The sequence below is a fragment of the Triturus cristatus genome, chromosome 7, assembly GCF_964204655.1.
Source record: "Triturus cristatus chromosome 7, aTriCri1.1, whole genome shotgun sequence".
NCBI classification, from domain to species: domain Eukaryota; kingdom Metazoa; phylum Chordata; class Amphibia; order Caudata; family Salamandridae; genus Triturus; species Triturus cristatus.
The window spans coordinates 776161424-776183212 of record NC_140590.1 but is presented as its reverse complement, the minus strand read 5'-3'; the positions used below and the strand labels follow the sequence as shown (position 1 = coordinate 776183212).

Here is a 21789-nt window from a genome sequence, read left to right as displayed (position 1 = left end):
ATTATGAAGGGGCTTGCACCTTGAGTTATGGTCTTGAAGTGCTTGTCTGACATCGGTTGAGGGTCACCAGCTGAGGAACATGTGATCAAAGACTCTCAGTTTATTAGATGTTCTGCATGACTTTGAATATGTTGCCAATTGGACAACATCACAACAGAGGAGGTGCTATGTTTGTCAATACAATAATTTATGAAATAACGGTTGAGAAGAGGGAAGTGATCTATTATGACAGGAGAAACAGAGGCAGGACTCTGCAGAAGATGCAAAGATAAGATAGAATAGTGCATTCTTTGCGACATTGTTGACCTGAGAAATTAGAGACAGGAAGTGGAGACAAACCAATGTCAATAGTTACTCCAACCTTATGAGTACTTTGTGAGAAAGTCAAAAAGAGAATTCGGTCCATGAAAGACTGATTATTAAAAAATAGTGTGTGGTGGGGACTCCCATTCCCAGCAGTAGATTCTAAGTCCTATAGGTGTGTAGATGGCACCCGTTCTTATGCCTCCATGTTTTAGGATGTGAGAGACTGCCCACGATGAGTCAAGAACCAGCAGCATCGCTGGCTATCCTGATGTCTACATATGCATTGTTGCGTACATGTGGAAACCCAGGATGTAGTTGCTGGTGAAGTTCACCCAGAAAATCACATGGAGACTAGAAAGTGTGACAAAGTGCTGAGCCCCGTGAGACTGCACATGGTATGTTTGAATTGACAGAGAGGTGAAAATCCAGTTTGATGAGAAAAGAGTAACATTGGAGAAGTGTACTCTAACGCTGCTGGTTATGGCGAGCCAGTTGAGTGATTGTGGTCCATTTGTCATACATGAGATCACAGAGCTTAAAGAGAACAGGGTTGACTGTGATCCAGAAATATGAGGCTCTCTTCCCTGATGTAATGTAGATTCCACCTGGGTCTATGACTCAACTGGTAAACATGGCCTCATGCCTGGTAATATAAACAAACCAAGGGAAGACACAGCCACAAACCTGTGGAGTGTTCTCTTGTTGGAAAGGACACCACATGTGCTGCCGTGGGATGTAGAGTTTGACAGGAAAAGAGGCCAGCGGTACTGTACCATAGGTACTCCGGCTGATCAGCTCTGCCAGTCACCCACAGTTTGGGATACTAAGCTCCAGCAATCCCTACCAATTCTAGTGCAGCAAACTGAAATCCAGTGTGGGATGTGTCAGCATTATTCCACATTTTGTTAGTCCCGCTAATGATTTGTGAGTTATTGAAAGCTGCCTGAACATCTCAGCTGAACTTAGCTGGTAAGCAATGAGAAAGAACTGAAGGGCACGAGTAGGATGATGAAAGAAGCCTCGATTGTCTGAAATGTGATTAACAAGGAGTGGGCGTTCGGACGGAGGAACGGTTCACTTTGTTATGTGCTTCACAGAACTGATGACATTTTCCAAGAGTGGCCTTGGCAACAAAGAAACCTCTGAGCTTACTTGGACTTTATTTTTGTTTGCTTTTGCCACAAAAGACTACAGAAGCCTGTCCCAAGATTCTTCCCCCTCACTCGTATTTCATACCTCTGTGTCACTTTCATTTTTGCAAAATGTGTTAGTTAACCCAGTGTGTCCATTAGCTTACTGCCTCGGGGTACAGGCGAAATCTTCCTAATTTCATTTTGAAGCGAGATAATACCAGCCTACCCAGGTTACCTTTAGGTGATCCCATCCAAGGCACTCAATTGGTGTTCTAATTCCCGGCTGCACAAGGTCAATGGGTTTGTCAAAGTGGAGTTCTAACGTGTTCCAGATAGTGTTTAATTTGAGCCGGTGGTTGCCAGTGGGCCCCAGCGGCTCTCATTTTTAGGGGACTGGCACTTATGTTTCTCATCAGATATTGACAGTGAGCAACAGGAAGAAAAACACACAAACAGCAAAGAAGGAGGAAGAGAAAGACAGAAAAACGGCCACAAAGGGAGATAGCAGGAGCCTGCAACAGCGAGACAAAAGTGAAAGCAGTGTCTGGTAGTGGTCAAAAAGTCCTGAGGAGAATTGACCATTATGCAGCTTTGGTATTTGGCACGTCGATTTTCATCAGCACCGCTGGAGCAGAGATTAGGCCCCAAGACTTCATTCTGTTACACATTAAGCACTGGATGCACAAGGCTGGAGGAAAGCAGGAAGGCACAGGGGCGAACTAAAACAGGCCCCTGCGGTGCAGTGCCAGTGGTTCCCCCAACCCTTCAGTGGTCCCTCAACCCTACTGGGGCTCCCCCATTCAGCTCAAGGCTAAGGAACATCTGTGAGTTATGTGAGACTCAGGGGCCCCTCTTCACGTTCTGCAGGGGGCCCCATCCTTTGTGTCACACCACTGGAATGGGGCGAGATTCAGAACAGGAGACCAGGGAGAGAAAGGGCAAGAGCCTCAACAGAAGGAGAATTGAAGAGCTTGAAGATGAAAGGGGGGTTGGCCAGTGCAGGGGACAGATGCATGCAGTAAAGGGAAGGGATAGAGGAGAGGGGTATGGAAAAAGGGAGAAGTGGCTAGAGGCGAGGGGGACACAGGTGCCCTAGGTAAAACCAGGTGTCAACAAAGAAAGAGGACAAACAAAGGCACCAGTGAAGAGGACATGGAAGACATTTCAATCTAGAGTACAGGGCCAGGTCTACTCCAGGCTAGTCACATGTACTTTGGTGGCTTATTCCCTCAGTCTGAGCACTACACTGCGGAATACACAGTAAATGAGTGGTTATGAAAGGTGGGGGGGATTTAAGAGCTTTATTGTTGGAACTTTATGCATTTGCTTGAACTTTTTGTTTACAGATTTCTTTTGATATTTAGTATATGGGGGAGTGGGGTGACGTTCCTGCTCAATATTTGATATTAATTACCTGTTGTTGCACTCAAAGGGAGTGTTTAACTATTTCTGTTTGGGAATAGTGCAGGGAAGCCCATCATGATGTTAACACATATAATGAACAGGCCCAGAGATGCTCAGCACCAGACCTGCTCAGCCGCAGCTCTGCTGTGCATTCTCAGCACCAGCCTCCCAGCCTGAGCCGCAGTTCTATACAGCATCAGTCCTCAGCATGACCAGCTCTGGTCGATGCACATCCATCTCTCCAGCCCCGCATATCACTGTCCTGCTCAGCATCAGTGCTGCTAACACACGGCACCGTGACTATTCCGTGCCAACCAAGCACCAGCCATGCTGAGCAGAAGCCTGCCCCCCACGAGCTCAGACTAGTGACAGCCTACTGCTGGTTGCTGGAATGAGCTTTAGCTCCACTTGGTGATAACCATGCACAAGTGTCTGTCTCGCTCACCTTAGTGCCAGTGCCGTGGGCCTCTACATACTCAACGTCCTGCGGTGAGATTTGGGCCTCTCTGTAGAGCGCGCTGACGAGCTGGCGTTGCATCTCTCCAGAAGGGAACGTTACACCTGAGAAAACACAAAGTAGCTACATCAGTGTCCCTCTTGGTCCTACAGAGACATTCAACAACTCCCTCTATTCAACACTCCACAAAGTCTCTCTTAGAGGCCGAAAATCTTGCCCATATTGACCACAATGAAAAGTGTGAGTGTGTGAGTGTGTGGCTGTGTGTATGTGTGTACACACACTCTCAATAGGAACAAATAGCTTTCTGACAGACTTTTTGTCACTCTCACAGACCCCTCCACACTGCAGTCCCTAGCCCTACCACTCTGACTCACCTTGTTCTTTGTAGCCATCAGTGTTACTCCCCGCGTTCACCACTGTTGCGTACACTCGCTTGGCCATGGATTTCTTTGTCAACAAGATTGCAACCACTGCCTCAGACCGACAGTATCCATTGCCTAGGAAAGAGGAAGCATAGGAGGTAAACGTGTGGGAAGGGACCGAAATGGGAAGTGACAGGAACAGGGAGAGGTAGGAGCGGGATATACAGTGACGGTAGAGACAGGAGGCGAAGAGCAATTACACAACAGAGTCAAATGGAAACGTGCGACACGAAAGGAGAAGCGTAAGGTGGGACAAGAAGAGACAAGTAAGGCAGATTAGAGTGAAAATGGTAATACAAAAGCGGGGAGATGAGAAAGAGGTCGTGGAAGAAAGGAGCACAGAGATGACAGAGAGGCAAAAAGAAAGAGAGAATGGGAAGGAGAGAGACATGGTTGGTAAATAAAAATTCTATGCAAGTTGAAGTTAAAGGAATTAATAAATAAAAGTAAACGCTCTAAGCAGCTTTGGTCAGTACTCTTCAGGGACTTGACTTACACATATATACTAATATTTGCATGACGTATAGACTGTAGCTCTGGCAGCTCCAAGCCAGGGTTGTATGTTAGACTATTGAGATACAAATTATTGCCTTTACCAATGCTTATTCAAATAGTGCTGAGTGGCACAAAGAGTAGATTTGTATGTGTTCTACTCTCTCTCTCTCTCTCTCTCTCTCTCTCTCTCTCTCTCTCTCTCTCTCTTTTAATTTAACATTATTTCCTGTGGGGGTGCTATTTCAAATCCCCACCTCCATTATTTTCTATGGGAGGGTGTTGCAGCATCAGTGGTTGCTCATGTGTGGTGATGGACTTACTACTGCGACAGTAACTTTACACTTACAAATTTGACTCCATCGGAATTTTGTGAATAGTCCAAAGTAATAGAGTAACTCAAAAGTGTAAGTGTAAATTTAACAGTATTAAATCTACACATTGTATATTTACTGTTGTGAACAGCCTGCAAATGTGTTTGAGTCTTTCTGAATTTATATTAAGGAGATGTTTAAAGAGAGAATATAAATACTTACTGAAGCTGCTCCCATCAGGTGAACAATCCACACTTAGCCCTCGTAATAAATGTGAAATGTAATATTATATATGCTAGTGATCCATCTGCAATGAATGTTGACAGTAAAGGACTGCCTCTCACTTGCGTCAATTTAGGCTACTGACTGTGCGCTCTTAGTTAAACCTAGGCTGACAAGTAATGCAGTTTCATGCAGAGGTAATAAGGTTGACTCTATAGATAGGGATGTATCTAATAATATAATGGGTAGCCCTATCTAGGCAACTATGGCGCACTGTATCTTGTACTCATAGGGTGTGCATCGATTAAGGATCGTGGAGAGGAAGGGGGGATTTTCCTCCTTGCTGAGCGTTAGAGGCCAGAGGAGCTGGGGTCCCAGGGTGCTCATCATTCACTATTGAGATGTTCCTTGAAGAGAGCAGTCCTAATCTGGTGCTTTAGCTAATAAGCCCTGTGAAATCACATAAAAAGCGGAGCTTTTTGATCCATGTCGTAGCTGAAAAAGTCTGAATGCACCAGCATGTAATGCAGTCGGTGAGTTCTGTGCCTCTTAATTGTGAAGTCGGTGCTGAAGTCTAGCGGTTTGCTAGTGTTGGGGTTATGTGCCTCTACTCAAGAGTTGCAAGACAAGGTGGTTTCTCTCCATTTATGTTTGCCTCAAAGCTAAGTTCAGAAGCTGACCATTATGAACCCGGTCCAAATCTCAATGAAGCAACAATTCTATGTCCCATTGTCTCAGGTATTGCGTTGCTTTGTGTTTTTTCGCTTGTCGGGTTGCCAGAGTTAAGGACAGCTTCTTTAAAGATGCAAGGAGCAGTATGGACCTTGTAGTAAAGAAGACACGCTGGTATGATGTAATCGAAGTAGGTTTATTCAGGTAAGTAAACAAGTAGTATAAATCTTCATCAGCAGGTGTACAAGTGCTGTAGGGCAGCCCCACCAGGAGCAGCCTGCTAGCTGCTCAGCCCCATCCACTCATCCAGACACTCAAGCATTCCACTCATAGCCCACACACCAACATTCCACTCAGGACACTCACACAGGCTGAGGAGCTAGGGACGGGATAACATGGGAGAAAAACCATAACATCAGAATACTACGTTACCTCTTCCATATTGAACAGAAGAATAACGAAACCATTCAATAAACTAAAAACATAAAAGTACAGCAATTGTAAATAGTCCACAGCCCAGGGATGAAGGAAACACAGCCCGCATCATAAAGTGGAAATGAACTATTTAAATCAGATTCTAAAGCCCAGACCCAGGGATGACGGGAACACCGCATCACGAGAGAGTAAGGAACTAAAGACAAGAAGGATACAGAATACCCATCCCCCTCCTCTAATAAGGAAAAATAAATGTCAAGATGTAAGTTCTCCATGTAAGGAGACAAGTCATGTGGACCAAAGGGACTAAAACCCAATATCCTGCCCCCAACTTAAAAAGGGGCCAACAATCTTAAGTAAGTACTCTCCATGTAAGGAGACAAGTCGTGTGGACTAAAGAGACTAAAACTCAACGTCCTGCCCCCACCATTAACAAGGGACAACCCGTGAAAAACGTATATGCTCTCCATGATAACATAGGAGATAATATAGAAGAAAAAAATCCATAACATTAGAATACTACAGAGCTCTCCTGGGCAGGTGTGTGCTTCTACCAGATGGGAGTTCACAGGTCAAAGTGCAGACCTGCCATTTGGGTCCTGATATGAGTTTGAGGCTTTTCCTAAGGTATTCAAGTGTTATAGTGTGGTTCTTCCAGATAGGCTTGAGTCTGTGTGGATCTTTCAGGGGTATTAGAGGCTGTTCTACCTTTGAGTCCTGTGCGCGAAGTGTTAATCTTCACTTTTCACATAAACGGGCTCTACAAATGTTGTTGCTTAATCATTACCTGAGGCATCAAAGGACTTGCACGCGCCATCCGGACTGAGCATGCCCAGCTTCATGAACTGCACAGATGTATTTGGCTTGCACAACAAGTTCACTCCCCCTACAATGGCTGAGTCGCACTCTCCGTGGTGGATGGCTTTGAAGGCGTTCTCAAGAGCCAAGAGGCTGGATGAGCAAGCTGTGTCGATGGCCAGGCTGGGACCTAGAGAGCACAAAAGAATAGAACGTTTATTTGATGACTGATGGATGGACCTTCCTTGCAATGCTACTTATTTGCACCCCACAGACAGCTGACCTACCGTTCAAACAAAAAAAAAGGGCCTGATTTAGATCTTGGCAGATGGGATACTCCGTCACAAACGTGACAGATATACCGTCCGCCGTATTACAGGTTCCATAGGATTTAATGGAATCGCAATTTGGCAACCGGGATATCCGTCACGTTTGTGACAGAGTAACCCTGCCCACCAAGATCGGAATCAGGCCCAAAGTCTTAGAACGAGACCATAAGTAACCCTAAAATGGTTAGTGACATGCTGCCTCCTGATTGGCCGAGATGGATTCTGGATGATAGAAATACCTTTGGAACTAAGTGATTCAACCCACCTGCTTGGCTCCCTCTAAATCAGGAAACCAAAAAGATGGTCGCACAATGATGACATCACAGACTGATTTTCTGTTTCACTACATTAGAAAACAAGGTCAACAATAGTGACTCATTATGTACGGAGACGGGAGGCCTAAGTGGCCTTTCCAGGACTGTATTTTAAGATAATACAACAATTCTGTTGCCAAATAATGTGTAAAAAAGCAAATATATTTATTAACACAGCCATACCCTGTACTTTGAGCAAGTGACCACTGGGAACCTACCTTTGAAGTCAAAGAAGTAGGAGATCCTGTTGGCAAACATGGCGCGCTGGCAACCGGTCATGCTGTAGCCCAGCAGCTCCTCAGGGTCTCTGCTAAATGCTTCTCCTGCCTCGGAGCCACTGACGCCCACCCAGACCCCAGTGTTAGTCCCTCGGAGGAGGGTCGGATTGATGCCTGGTAAAAGAGACGTGAGACGTCAGGTTAGAACTGGTGGAGACTTCTGAAATAGCATCCAGTGGGCTCTGCCTTGCACTACTGGCCATGCATCTCAGCTGGGCACCTATGTCAGGCACTTCAGGTGATTTCTCCTCTGCGCATTGCACTGAGTGGGACAAAGCCGGATAAAACTACTATCTTTGAAAAGAAATCTACTGAAGATTATTGATGACAATAATGTAAGACTTGCTGTGCCATCCATGAAAGCGGTTTCAATAAATGTTAGTCCTGAATCGATGCCCTGGCATTAAAACGTCTTTGAGGTGGGATTACTGGGTACACTCGGTCTCTCAAATCATTGTACTAGAACCTCCCTGTCCTGATAACTGTAACCAAGGAGCCGATATTATAGCTGCACTGCAGTGCTGGATTCCCCCCGTCCCCATCTCCGTAACTGCGGAGGCGATAATACAGCTGTACTACAGTGCTGGAACCCCTCCCCCCATCAGTGTAACCGAGGAGCCCATACTACAGCTGTACTGCAGTGCTGGAACCCCTCCCCCCCATAACTGTTACTGAGGAGCCCATACTACGGCTGTACTGCAGTGCTGGAACCCCTCCCCCATCACTGTAACTGAGGAGCCGATACTACAGCAGTACTGCAGTGCTGCAACCCCTCCCCCATCACTGTAACTGAGGAGCCGATACTACAGCAGTATTGCAGTGCTGCAACCCCTCCCCCATCACTGTAACTGAGGAGCCGATACTACAGCAGTACTGCAGTGCTGCAACCCCTCCCCCATCACTGTAACTGAGGAGCCGATACTACAGCAGTATTGCAGTGCTGCAACCCCTCCCCATCACTGTAACTGAGGAGCCGATACTACAGCAGTACTGCGGTGCTGCAACCCCTCCCCATCACTGTGACTGAGGAGCCAACATTACAGCTGTACTGCAGTGCTGCAACCCCTCCCCATCACTGTAACTGAGGAGCCGATAGTACAGCAGTACTGCAGTGCTGCAACCCCTCCCCATCACTGTAACTGAGGAGCCGATAGTACAGCAGTACTGCAGTGCTGCAACCCCTCCCCCATCACTGTAACTGAGGAGCCGATAGTATAGCAGTACTGCAGTGCTGCAACCCCTCCCCCATCACTGTAACTGAGGAGCCGATAGTACAGCAGTACTGCAGTGCTGGAACCCCTCCCCTATCACTGTAACTGAGGAGCCGATAGTACAGCAGTACTGCAGTGCTGCAACCCCTCCCCCATCACTGTAACTGAGGAGCCGATACTACAGCAGTACTGCGGTGCTGCAACCCCTCCCCATCACTGTAACTGAGGAGCCAACATTACACCTGTACTGCAGTGCTGCAACCCCTCCCCATCACTGTAACTGAGGAGCCGATACTACAGCAGTACTGCAGTGCTGCAACCCCTCCCCCATCACTGTAACTGAGGAGCCGATACTACAGCAGTATTGCAGTGCTGCAACCCCTCCCCCATCACTGTAACTGAGGAGCCGATAGTACAGCAGTACTGCAGTGCTGCAACCCCTCCCCTATCACTGTAACTGAGGAGCCGATAGTATAGCAGTACTGCAGTGCTGCAACCCCTCCCCCATCACTGTAACTGAGGAGCCGATAGTACAGCAGTACTGCAGTGCTGGAACCCCTCCCCTATCACTGTAACTGAGGAGCCGATAGTATAGCAGTACTGCAGTGCTGCAACCCCTCCCCCATCACTGTAACTGAGGAGCCGATACTACAGCAGTACTGCAGTGCTGGAACCCCTCCCCCATCACTGTAACTGAGGAGCCGATACTACAGCAGTACTGCAGTGCTGCAACCCCTCCCCATCACTGTAACTGAGGAGCCAACATTACACCTGTACTGCAGTGCTGCAACCCCTCCCCATCACTGTAACTGAGGAGCCGATACTACACCTGTACTGCAGTGCTGCAACCCCTTCCCATCACTGTAACTGAGGAGCCGATACTACATCAGTATTGCAGTGCTGCAACCCCTCCCCCATCACTGTAACTGAGGAGCCGATAGTACAGCAGTACTGCAGTGCTGCAACCCCTCCCCATCACTGTAACTGAGGAGCCAACATTACACCTGTACTGCAGTGCTGCAACCCCTCCCCCATCACTGTAACTGAGGAGCCGGCAGTAGTAGGCCCCCTGATCACTGTAACTGGGGTGCCGGTCTGTGGCTGTGCTGCAGTACTAGAACCCCACTATACACTGCAACCAGAACCATGGTTGCATTACATACACAGACTCCCATCCCCCCTCACTGTCGTGCCATGAGCCGCGCTCTTTGTGTAGGGTTCCTTTGAAAGAGCCTAGACTGGCAGTGATCAAGAGGGGTGTTAGCCATGAACCCGTGTGGCTCTCTCGCCTGCATGTTGCCTCTCACCTCCATATCCTAAGGTCTGAGAGCCTATTCACAACACCCTGCAGAATCTCTGTATTCTGGTAAACCCTCGGAGGCCTTTTCACGCACTTTGCTGCTCACCTCCAACCTAAAACTCTGTGAGCCCTTTCCACTGCACCTTCCTGCTCCCCGCCGACAGTAAACTCTGTGAGCCCTCTCCCCAGAAGCACACGGCTTACATTCACTCTTCACCATGGGATGACTTCACCAGGGTCGCACCGAGAGGCCTGCCTACATCACAATATGTCTCCCCTCTCACAGTCCTCACCACGGAGGCCTCCCCGCAGCTGGTGCAGTCTACTTCCGCCCTATGAATCCTAACAGGCCTCTGCAGCACCGTGTGTTTCACCTTCACGCTTACCCCGAGGGGCCTTCACCAGGCCCATGTTCCTCACCTGTCGCTGCCACGTGTCATCTGCTTACCTCCATCCAGGATGGCTTCATAGGACATCTCCAGCAGGAGGCGCAGCTGCGGGTCCATGGTGTGAGCCTGCTTTGGGTGGACTCCGAAAAAGGATGCGTCGAATTTGCTGATGTCTTTAAGTTTCCCATTTCGCAGAGGAAGCCCATAGAGTCCTAAAACAGGAGACATGTGCATATAAACACACACTGACAGACCAGCTCCTTATCAACGCAGGAGAGCTCAGGCAGACGATGTCAACACTGACGGCCACCTTCACACACCGCCCACGGCTGTGACTAAAACCTCAGGCGGGAGCAGGCAAGTGAAAACCACCTGCCCATTCAATCTTTAGCCCCTCTGTGAAGAACACCCCAGGCATGGAAAGAGCGTTTGGCGTCAGAGAGGCAGAAAGTGGTTGCTGTACGTGCTAATGAGACAGAAGACCCAGTTTCGGTGTGAGACACAAAAGCCTGGGTTGTGTGACATGCGTGGAGCTCCGGTGCATCTTCTGGGTTTTTTTCCTGCGTGGTGGGCACGCTCTCAGGCTTTTAGCCCGGACTTTAAACCCGGCTGTCAATTACAATTTTTGCCATTCAAAATGGAAAACAAAAAAGCATTGTGGTTTATGGAGCATATGATGCTCGTCACCTGTGAGGCTGTGGCATAAACGTCAGTGGCTTGAACCGCTGACGTCACAGCACAATCACCCAGCAGCGGTGTACCTTCTAGTTCAGGCTGCCATGTGCTCTCAAGATATTTTTCAAACATGCAGATGTCTGTGTAAAAAGCAGCACTGACTAAGTCAACAGGTTTTGCATTTGTAATGTGTTTTCGCACACAGGTGCACAACATATGGACACACTCAATCCAATACACCCACAATCACCCTTTCTCAGAAAATCTTAGAGACTAAAGTCGCTCCTGGACACGGACCAATAAGCATACATGCATCAAAGCGCACAGACCCACAGTCACACATAGCCCTGTTCACCAAAGACACTTCAGCAGAGCTAGCTCAGTAGGAACTAGGGACTCCCGGGACTAGGCGCCTTGGAATACGAGAAATCACAGATAATGTACACGTGGGCCTTCCTGACAGTTTGTTTGAGGTCTAGGGCTACCTAGGGTTAGGAAACAGCTGTGCTGTGCATGGATCCTGCAAAAGCCAGGCGGCTGCAGGCAAGATGTCTCTCTACAAATGTTAAAGCAGAAGAAGGCTTGTGTTAGACGGCCATCTTGGAGAGGGGTAAATGAAATGTAGACAATGTGTTTGATGCCCAATGTTCAACAGTAGCAAGTGAAAACGGTAATTGTCGGGCTGCATTAAAAAAGGACAACTAGAGGACAAGAGGAACCGAAATCAAATGTAATGATGGCATTAAATAAACATGTGAAGGAGGAACCACGCTAAGAATACGTTTGCAGTGTAACCTAATATCCGGTTATTCAACTGTATAAAAGAAAAACAGACTGAGGAATGCTTAAATCAGTTTAGAAAAAGTAAGCAGCTTTAAACAAACCCTTCTAAATAATCCATCAGCCAAGAGAGTGCGTTTTAAAAACTCAAGCGTGAACAGCATAATTAACACATGGAACCAAACAAAAAACACAAGGCAATTTAGACAAACTACATGAACATAGTGCCAATCAAAAGAGAAGGGGAGTGAGTGAAGGCCGCTGAAAGGCTTCATCAAGGGCATTCACAGCAGCCAACTTCACAGTCTGCTCCTTTTTTTTTTTTCAGATTTTTTATATTTATTATGAAACAATCACTGGATTACACAGCTATACCCCTACAACCCTGGGGCCGGCAGCTCAGCCTTATTCTTCATACTACACAGCTTTATAGCCCACATCCCGGAGGCTGAGCAGTGTCACATTATGTAATTATGACTGTCAACATCGTGTCATAGGCCTGTGCTGCGCAACAGCGCTTAAACAACCTTATTCCTACCCTACAACGAACAAGGATATGTCAGCACTACACACCACTATCAGGATCCCTACCATTGGTAAGATTATGGCCTAGTCACAGAACTTGGAACAACCATACCGCTACTGAGCAACGCCCTTTCCCACCAACTAAACATCCCAGATGTCATCTAACCACCCACCCCAGTCGTCAATGCCATATGTCCGATTTCCTAGGGCTGAACTAAGCAGAACCCACTACTGAACTGGAATGTTAGAACCAACTACCGGCTCTATCGGCGCTTGCTCTGTAGAGCCCTCTCCTTTGCTATTCACATATGTAGTTTATAACCCCCAGAAATTCTTCGGTCTATTCCTAGGGGGGGCAGCTCACTAAAGTTCTCCGATTGTTTATAACAATAAAGTACATCGTGTGACCACTGCGACACTGTGAGCAGGGGACCCCTCATCCAACACATTGCTACTCTGCGTTTAGCCATTAATAACCCCATGTCAACTAATCGGCGGATAGCTTTCGGTAATGTTTTGGAATGACCCAGCAGTGCCATAGCCGGATTAGGGGGGGATCGCCAGGTCTACTATTTTGCTTAATTCAAGAAATACCTTTCCCCAGTACCAGGCAACGCCCGGGCAGTTCCATGCCATGTGTATGATATCCGCGTGCGGGGAATGACATCTGTCACATGACGCCTCTTCTCTAAGCCCATATCTATGTAGCCTCTCCGGCGTGTAATACACTCTGTTGATGTATTTGAAGTGTACGAGTCTATGTTTACCGTGCAAGGAGATCCGTTTTGTGTTGTTGCAGCAGTAATACCACATGGCGTCATCTATCAGTATGTCCAGTTCGCGTTGCCAGGCTAGCCTGGCCCTCGTGTACTGGCTTGCCCTGTGGGACATAGCCATCCTGTATATGTTGGAAACAATTTTGCGGGGGGACTTAGTTTTGATTAGATATGTCAATTCCTGTATTTCTGGAGGTGCAGTGCCCTAAGCACTCTGTGGAACTGGAATCTCTGCAATACCGTGGGGGATTCTGCAGGAACCGCGACCTCATCCCACTTCTTCGCAACGCCTCCCAAGAGCAGATCCCCTGCTTTGTTCAGATCAAGCGCTTGCAATGCTTGTAGGACTCCACCGTCTCTACAGGGGGCCAGCCAGACCATCCAATTAATTGGCATTTCTGGAGAATATAACAGTGCCCCCGCTTGCTGCTGTAGTAAGCAGTGCCAAGCATGCCGTGGTGAGTTGAGGGAGTCTAATATTCCTGTCCTGCGATCTACCGGCTCAAGAGAAAATATCTTTTCAAGCCTAAGGAACGGAATGTCCTCACCATGAATCCAACAGTGCACCTGCGCTCCCTGTGCTGCTGTATGGTACAACTCAAGGTCTGGTGTGCCAAGGCCTCCCAGTTGGTATGGCAGCGTGAGCACCCTCCACTGCACCCGTGCCTGCTTGCCAGCCCAAGCCAGTTTTATTAATCATTTAGTCAATCTTGCAAAAAAGGAGCGGGGTAGCACTATTGGAATATTTACAAATAAAAATAGGAACCTGGGCAACACCACCATCTTCATAATACAGATTCTGCCCATTAGAGACAGCGGTAGTCTAATCCACGTTTCAATGTCTTCCTCTAGTTTGGTGACAGCTGTACCGTAGTTCTCCCGAAACACGATTTCCGAGTCTGTATGTAACCTGATGCTAAGGTACCTGACCGAGTCATCAGTCCATTGCAGGGGGTATTCCATCTCGAAGTTCGTAGTGGCTGAGGTGAGTGGGAAGGCTATGGATTTCGACCAATTGACCCGTAATCCAGACAATGCCCCTAAGTGCACCACCTCTCTGAGGACCGGCAAGAGGTTGTTTTCCGGATCTCTAACATAGAGCAATGTGTCGTCCGCATACGTTGAAATCACGATACTATCAGTAGGGAATTGTACACCTCTATGACTATGATATTCTCGAAGAGCGCACGCCAAGGGTTCGGCAATCAGGGCATATAGTGTCAGTGACAAGGGGCATCCCTGCCGGGTTCCCTTAGACTTAGGTATGGCGTCCGTGACTAGATTCCCCAGCCGTATGCGAGCCGATGGGGCATTGTACAGCACTCCAATCAGTTGCAAAAAGACAGGGCCGAGACCCATTCTCATAAGCACGTGCCGCATATAAGGCCACTCTACCAAATCAAAAGCTTTTTCCATATCTAAAAACATCGCCATAGCTTTCGTGTCCTGTCGAACATGTTGCATAGTTCCATATACTGTACGTAAATTGTAAGTGAGGTTCCTGTCCGGTATGAACCCCGCCTGTTCCGGAGCTACCAGTTCCGGTGCTAGCAGGGTCAGACGGTTGGCCAAGACTTTGCATAAAGCTCGGTGTCCACATTTAGAAGGGAAAGCGGCCGGTACGAGCTGCACTCCTCAAGAGGTTTACTAGGCTTGGGAATAGCGACCAACATTGCTTCTATTGCTTCTCTCATAGACTGTGGCATCACGCCCGTCACACACATATCATCAAATAACGTGGAAATGTGAGGGAGCAGTATATCAATAAAGGACTTATAGAAGTTGACAGTGAGGTCGTCTGTACCCGGAGCACTAGCTGACCGCATCCCCATCAATGCCTCCAAAATCTCATCTTTTTCAATGGGCAACATTAGGAACTCTCTATGCGCATTAGATAGGAAAGAAAGTTTAATGTGTTCTAAGTAGTCTGTTATTTTGTCTTCCATGTCTGACGAGCGCGATGTGTACAGTTCCATGTAGTATTGTTGAAATCTATTTGCAATGTCATCATCCTCCGTAAGCAGGTCACCCCCTTCTGATCGGATTGCAGTGATCGATGTTTTACTGCGTTTGGCTTTTAACATGCGGGCCAGGACCGAACCCGGTCGGTCCCCCTCACCATAGATACGCGCAGTGGCATATTTGCCCATATGTTTCACCTCACTATCCGCTGCTTCCTGATAGTCCCGTAATAAGTCCTTCAGGTCGCTTTCAACATTATCGCCATCTCCCGCTAACTGACGGGACTCCAGTACACCGATATCTCGCTCCAGTGACGACAGCCTCTGCCTAATGGATCGGAGTACCCCCGAGTGTTTTGCCATGGCCACCCCCCGTATATACACCTCACTTGCTTCCCATATCGTCTGAAAGCTATCCACCGAGCTGATATTTGTGGCAAAATAAGTTTCTATGGCTTCAGCCATCTCCTCCTTGAAGACCGGGTCTAGCAGTGAGTATGGGGGGGAATCGCCATGTAAATGGTGGTATAGTCTTCTTAGGAGTAGACAAGACCAGTAAGAGCGGCGAGTGATCAGACATGAGCAAATCCAGGACATAAGATGTTGACGCCAGCCAATAATCTATGCGCGTATGTAGGTCATAGTATGCGGAGTAGTGTGTGAAGCCGCCATCCTGCGGGTGTAACCCCCTCCACACATCTATTAAGCCCTTGCTGATCATAATACTTTCCATAGCTCAGGCTGCCACTGCCGGCCTTCTCACTGGACCCCTCGAACTGTCCAGCTCCGGGTCCCTGATCAAATTAAAATGTCCACCCCAGAGCACTTGTGACGCCCCATCCCCTCCCAACACACTAGTCAAGGTGGTAAAAAACTCCGGGCAGTCATAGTTAGGTCCATATACATTAACTACGAATAGGTCTAATCCCCTACCCTGCAGTCTGGAGATTACACCCGGCCCTCCGTATCTGCCGTCAATTGCTGTAACGTATAATGAGTTCTGGGGTTGACCCAGGTTAATACTCCCCTAGCGTGTGTGGTGAAGCCTGAGGCGTTAGCACAATCTGAGAGTCCCCTGTGTCGCATCAGTGGGCTGTGTAATGGTAGGTGGGTCTCCTGCAGTAAAGCTATATCTATATTGTGTCTGTTAAGGTAGCTCAGCACTTTTCGTAATTTGCGATGATCGTTCAGACCTCGCACATTCCACGTTAGTGCTCTGAGGGAGTCTATATCCCTCGAGGTCGTAGCTCCATTAGCCATAGTCATCCAGTTTCGCTAGTATCCTGGCCTGTCCCAACATGTGTAGTGCACTTACAGAATGTGCATTGAATAACCACTCAATAATCATCTCCTCCCAAACAAAAAACAACTGTACCCCTGCCCAGTCTCTCCCACCCCCCACCCACAGCAGACCACCCGCAACTCGGTTGCGCATCTTCCCCTGGAACCCCCCCCCCTTGCCACCCGCCTCCTCTCCCAACCTTAATTAACATGAGCAGTGTTCAGAACTTGCAGGCAGAGGTCGCTCTGTATGTGATTCACTGTTGTATTCAGGCCTTCTCTCTGCTCGGCCACCGCACACCGACTGATGCTACCGCAGTCCCCGCTATCAAGCCCTACCTACCTATTTCTTGTGTTTGGGCCCCAAGCAGCGATCCCACCGAAGTCCTTTACTGGTGCCCTGCAACCTAGAGCGCAGCTCCCGTAGATTGCATCGCAGCAGAAGCTAAATCCCTGAACATTCAGCATCATAGTGTTCTCTCCTGCCGCTAGCCTCTACATCCCAGTCATTGTTACTGTAAGGACCACAGGATCACATTCTCTCCACCTCTGCTCACGTTGGTCCAGCACTGACCCCTGTATCCTGCCCCTTCCCCCTTTCCCACCCCATTGTACTTATCCGCTAGTTGTGAGTAGAGAAAGCTCAGTCCTGCTCATCCAGCGAACCGCCAGTTGCCTCCTCCGGGATGTGTCATTCCGGACTCCGTTGTTGTTCTTTGGACTAGTCTTTCAGCGCCTTCTGCAGAACCTTTGGATCTGTAAAAATATGTGAGTGACCCTGTCTATTCACCCTCAGCTTGGCTGGGTAAAACATGGCGTAGTCCAGGCCAAATTCACGCATCTGCTTTTTCATGGGTGCAAATTGCCTTCGTGCCTCCTGCACTCGCGCTGTGAAGTCCGGGAAAAGTGATATATTCGACCCTTCGTATTGCAACACTCCTTTTCCCCTCGCTGTTCGCAATGCCGCGTCTCTGTCCCGATAAGTCAACAGTTTCGCTATGATTGGGCGCGGCTGAGCACCCGACGCCGGATGTGGCCCCAAGGAGCAGTGTGCACTCTCTACCACGAACATATTAGAGAATACCTCTGCCCCTAGAAGGCTCACCAATAACTTCTCCACAAAGTGCTCCATGTTGCCCATTTGCATCGTTTCCGGTAGGCCCGTGATGCGAAGATTACAGCGCCGGGAACGGGCCTCCAAATCCTCCGCTTTGTCTTGCAGAACACGGAGAACCTTTCCTATCTGTTTTTGGTCTGTGTCTAGGGTAGTTTGTGCCTCTTCCACCTCCGTTAGTCGCCGTTCAGACATGTCCACTCTCTCGGCGTGTTTGTCCAACCGTTCTCCCATCCTGTCCATTCGATATGAGAGGGCATCAATTTTGGAACCCAAGGAGGTAATGCCACTCTGTAGGCCCTTCTCCATAGACAGCAGCATGCTTTGAATATCCGGTTCACCCTCCATCGGGGCTGCAGATCTGGTGGCCTCCCCTGGCACAGTGTCTTGCGACCTGGAGCGCTTTTGCTCAAAGGTGAGCTTTGCTTGTGACTTATCCATTCTCCCCATCTCCTTCACCTGGTCCAAACTCCCCACCAGGGCTATCTTCTGCAATGCCACAAGGGGGGCTCTAATGAGGGTAAAAACCACGCTCCGCAGCCTCCGCGATTGCCAACGTCATCTCTCTTTTTCCGTAGGCGAGGGTGTTCCACAGTGTCGCTGCTATATCTTGCACCCGTAGCTGGGGGATCAAGTACCACGTCGTACGCTCTGCCGCCTGACCCTCAATCAGCTGTCGCCTCCTGCCGCGGCCTCTATCTCTCAACACCCACAGGTGGCGGGCTCCGGCATCGCACCCCTACCAGGTGTCGCCCCTTTGCTCCGTAACGTCCCTCTGTACCTCCAGTAGTGCTGGCCAGGGGCCGTGCGCAGCAACGCTTCTCCCCAATGTCCTTGCCCCCGTTCCTTGCCACCACAATTATTTGTCTGCTCACTTGCTCACTTCTTGGGGTCCGGACATGCACTCTGCACCCCTCTCAATGTTATGTGGCTTTACATCTTCCTGCCCGCTATAATACAAGCCGGGCTTCTAAGAGTCACTCCAGGGGCGCGTAACGTGTTGCTGGCATACTAGGCATGGGGCCTCCAAGCAAGTTTGAAAATGGCGGCCTACCTGGGTCACGGATGTCATCCAGCACCCTCTGCACCTCAGCAGCGCACCGCCGCAACCACATCACAGCAGGTGCCCAGCGTAATCCTCGTCCTCGCACAGCCTCACCTCCGGGCGCCACCTCCCGCTCCCGGTGTCTGTCTCCCGGCACCGCCCGGTCACCAGCCGCGGCGGGCGGCGCACCGCAAACACCAGTCACCGCCGTGGAGGGAAAGAGAAATCTGTGCTTGCTCGGTGCTCAATTCCGCCGGTGGCTTGCCCACTCTGCGCTGTCTATCTTACGTTCAGGAACCCTCAGTCTGGAGGTCCGGGTACTCTACCCTGGTCGTGGCCGCACACATGCGGACGTCTCTCCGCTCACTCCTTTAATTTGGTCCGGGGATCCGCGGACTTCCCGTCTCCCGGGAGGTCCAGCAATATCGCAGCGAGTACTGGGGCGGGAGATCTCGGGATCATCAGCCCATGCCGGGGAGAACGCCTTCTGCAGCCCAAACACCAACTGTGAAGTTATGTATCAGCGTTTAACTGCAGGATAAATGCCGGATTGTAGTTGGGTGTATCGGAGCCCGAGACTCAGGCAGCCATCTCGGTCTCGAGCAAGCTCCGCCCCACTCACAGTCTGCTCATTTAGCTACACCACCCAAGGAATTTGGGATCCAGATCCCATCAGGCTGGAAAGTGAGCAACCCAAAAAATAGACATAGAACCCCATAATAGAAAGCAAACGCTAACATCATATGGGAAACATGGAACGCAAGACGCGTTTAGATAAAGTCCCAATCGACTCCCCAACCGCCAACCCATCGAATAATGCAAAATAAAAAATAAAAATGAAATGAGGCCACAAAAAAAAAAAGAAACAATTCTGAACTACAGCTACCATAATAGTGGGAAAGCTAAGACATGCACAGAACTGTTTAACACAGCTGAGACCAAGGCTTGAGTCAAATGTTCGCTCATATATGAAGAAAGAGGTCGGAGGTTCAATCTTTCCTCACACCCACAATAAATATATATTTTGAAAAAATGGTACAATCAGGATTCAGACAAATAACAGAGTGAGGTGGGTGGTGGGATTGGATAGGCAAACACCTACTATGTTGTTATCACAATAAATCCTGAACACGGGGCAAAGCTCTTAAAACAAACAAATAAATAAATAACAAAACAAGGGATCAAAGTTAAAACCAAGGAGCTTGTCATTATAAAAAAGAAAGGCAGGGTCTGAAAAAAATGTTCTTATGATCCCATGACAAGGTGGATAAGGTGTAATGCAAGATCTCCAAGGGAGGATACCCTAATCCAGTGAAGAGGGTAAGAAGGTCAAGCGAAACCTTTGGAAAACCAGCCAGAAACCATAAGAAACACCCGGTATGTCACTGTCAACACTGCAAAAGCCTAGCACCATTCTTTCAGTCTAAGGCAAGCAAAATCTGAGAGCGCACAACCAAGAATGCGAACAGATTCCTCTAGTCTCCAGTATCATCACACACTTTCCACACCGTCTTCTCTAACTCAACACCTTCGTCTGTAGAGTAGGGGAGAAACCTGGCAGAGACGGTAAAGCCTCACACCTACTGGTGAACTTACACACAGTATAATGTATCAAGGCTATCTTTCAAATACTGACTGCTGGGATTACAGTCCTTAAAGTGACATCCCTACCCAAGGGGATAGCGCTTGAGGCAAGCAATGACTCGCGAGAAACTAATCAGTTATCCTGAAGTGGTAGCCAGCAGGGGCGGCTCTAGGCTCATGGTGGCCCTGTGCAGGGAGCGTAGGTAGGGGGCCCCGGAAGAGGGGGTCCGGGCGGGGCGGAGGCGGAGCTCAGGAAGTTGGTGGAAGCCGGAGGCTGCCAAATCCCTGCCAGGGGCCGCCACGAATATGTATTGTATCCGATTCCTCGTGGCGGCCCCTGGGGTTTGGTGGCCCTGTGCAGGTGCACAGCTTGCACATGCCTAAGGCCGCCCCTGTAGCCAGCTAAAGACCCACTTCAAACATCCCTTACTGTAGCAACGCCCAGCAGTGGAAGCAGGAGACACCAGGGGTGTCTGGAAGACCACAAGTGCCCCCTGATCACCAGCAAGAAGTAACAGCAGCAAATCCACGAACACAGCTGAGACCTTCAGTAAGTGACACTAGAGAGAAGTGAGAGGGCACAGAGTGCATGTGTGAGGGACAGAAACAGCGAACTTTGAGAGAAAGGAAAAGACAGTGAGAGTGGCATGTGTGAGTGAGGGACAGAAAGAATGGTGTACACGTGAATAGGAGTGAGAATGACGTATGTCTGCATGAAAGATTAGTAGGCTAGTTTTGTTGCTGAGGGCTATGCTAGCCCCATTTCTAGCCTGCAGCACTTCGGCTCTATACAAATGAACAATGCAAACAAATGGTTTTAAAGAGTGACTAGGTAAACAAAATCCTTTGTTTTTGCATTTGGGTGCTTCCGGTCTCCTACGGACCTTCAGGGCTTTGGGGAGAGTCGAGGGGTCTGCTGTTGTCAGGCTAAGAGAGTCTAGTATATGTATCTGATAAAGACTCTTCAAAACCAAAGTCATGTATCTGTGTACATCTACTTATGTGACCAGCCTGAATGACGTCACATATACCGTTGACCTGGCCGAGGAGGGAACACAGGCAGCAGTCTGTCCTTCCTGGCCGTGACTCTGAGGTTCTCTCCCGGCATTATCCGCAGGATGTTCAGGCTAACAGTCTCGGGCCGCGGCTGAGGGCTGATTACTGAAAGCCGGAACAGGCTGAGCAAGTGGCCTTAATCACTTGAGGCATTCGCCACGATCCCAGCCCCCGCCTGCTGTAAAAAACATAATTAAATAAAAAGCATTGTCAGAGCCAACCGGTCGCGCCTTTGGGACCTATAGGCCTTGCCAATGTTTTTGAGGGACGTTGTACAGCTTCCCAATGGGGCGCAGCATTGCTAGAGAGGAGAGAAAAAAAAAGCCAATTACGTGGCCAGAAGCTTCATGCACGCCTAAAAAATCATGCTGGCCTTTTTTTCATTTAATTTACTGATCCCGATTAGATGGGTAAATTAAAAAAAAAGTAGAGGAAAAGCATTTTTTAAAAACAGGTGAGGAATACCAAAGACACAGCTGGGGGAAGCAACATGGAGGAAGGGGGTGGGAAAAG

At 48.8% G+C, this 21789-nt stretch overlaps 1 protein-coding gene across 1 annotated transcript in view; it reads right to left on the bottom strand.

Moving 5' to 3' along the window:
- The window catches only part of FASN (fatty acid synthase), a 180040-nt gene that overhangs the window by 108620 nt on the left and 49631 nt on the right, over positions 1-21789 (bottom strand). Inside the window, exons 3-7 of the mRNA XM_085617568.1 lie at positions 10539-10691; positions 7520-7693; positions 6648-6848; positions 3678-3800; positions 3289-3404 (exon numbers count right to left, since the gene is read on the bottom strand). Coding sequence (XP_085473694.1) covers positions 3289-3404; positions 3678-3800; positions 6648-6848; positions 7520-7693; positions 10539-10691 — 767 coding nt within the window. The remainder of the gene's footprint in view (positions 1-3288; positions 3405-3677; positions 3801-6647; positions 6849-7519; positions 7694-10538; positions 10692-21789) is intronic.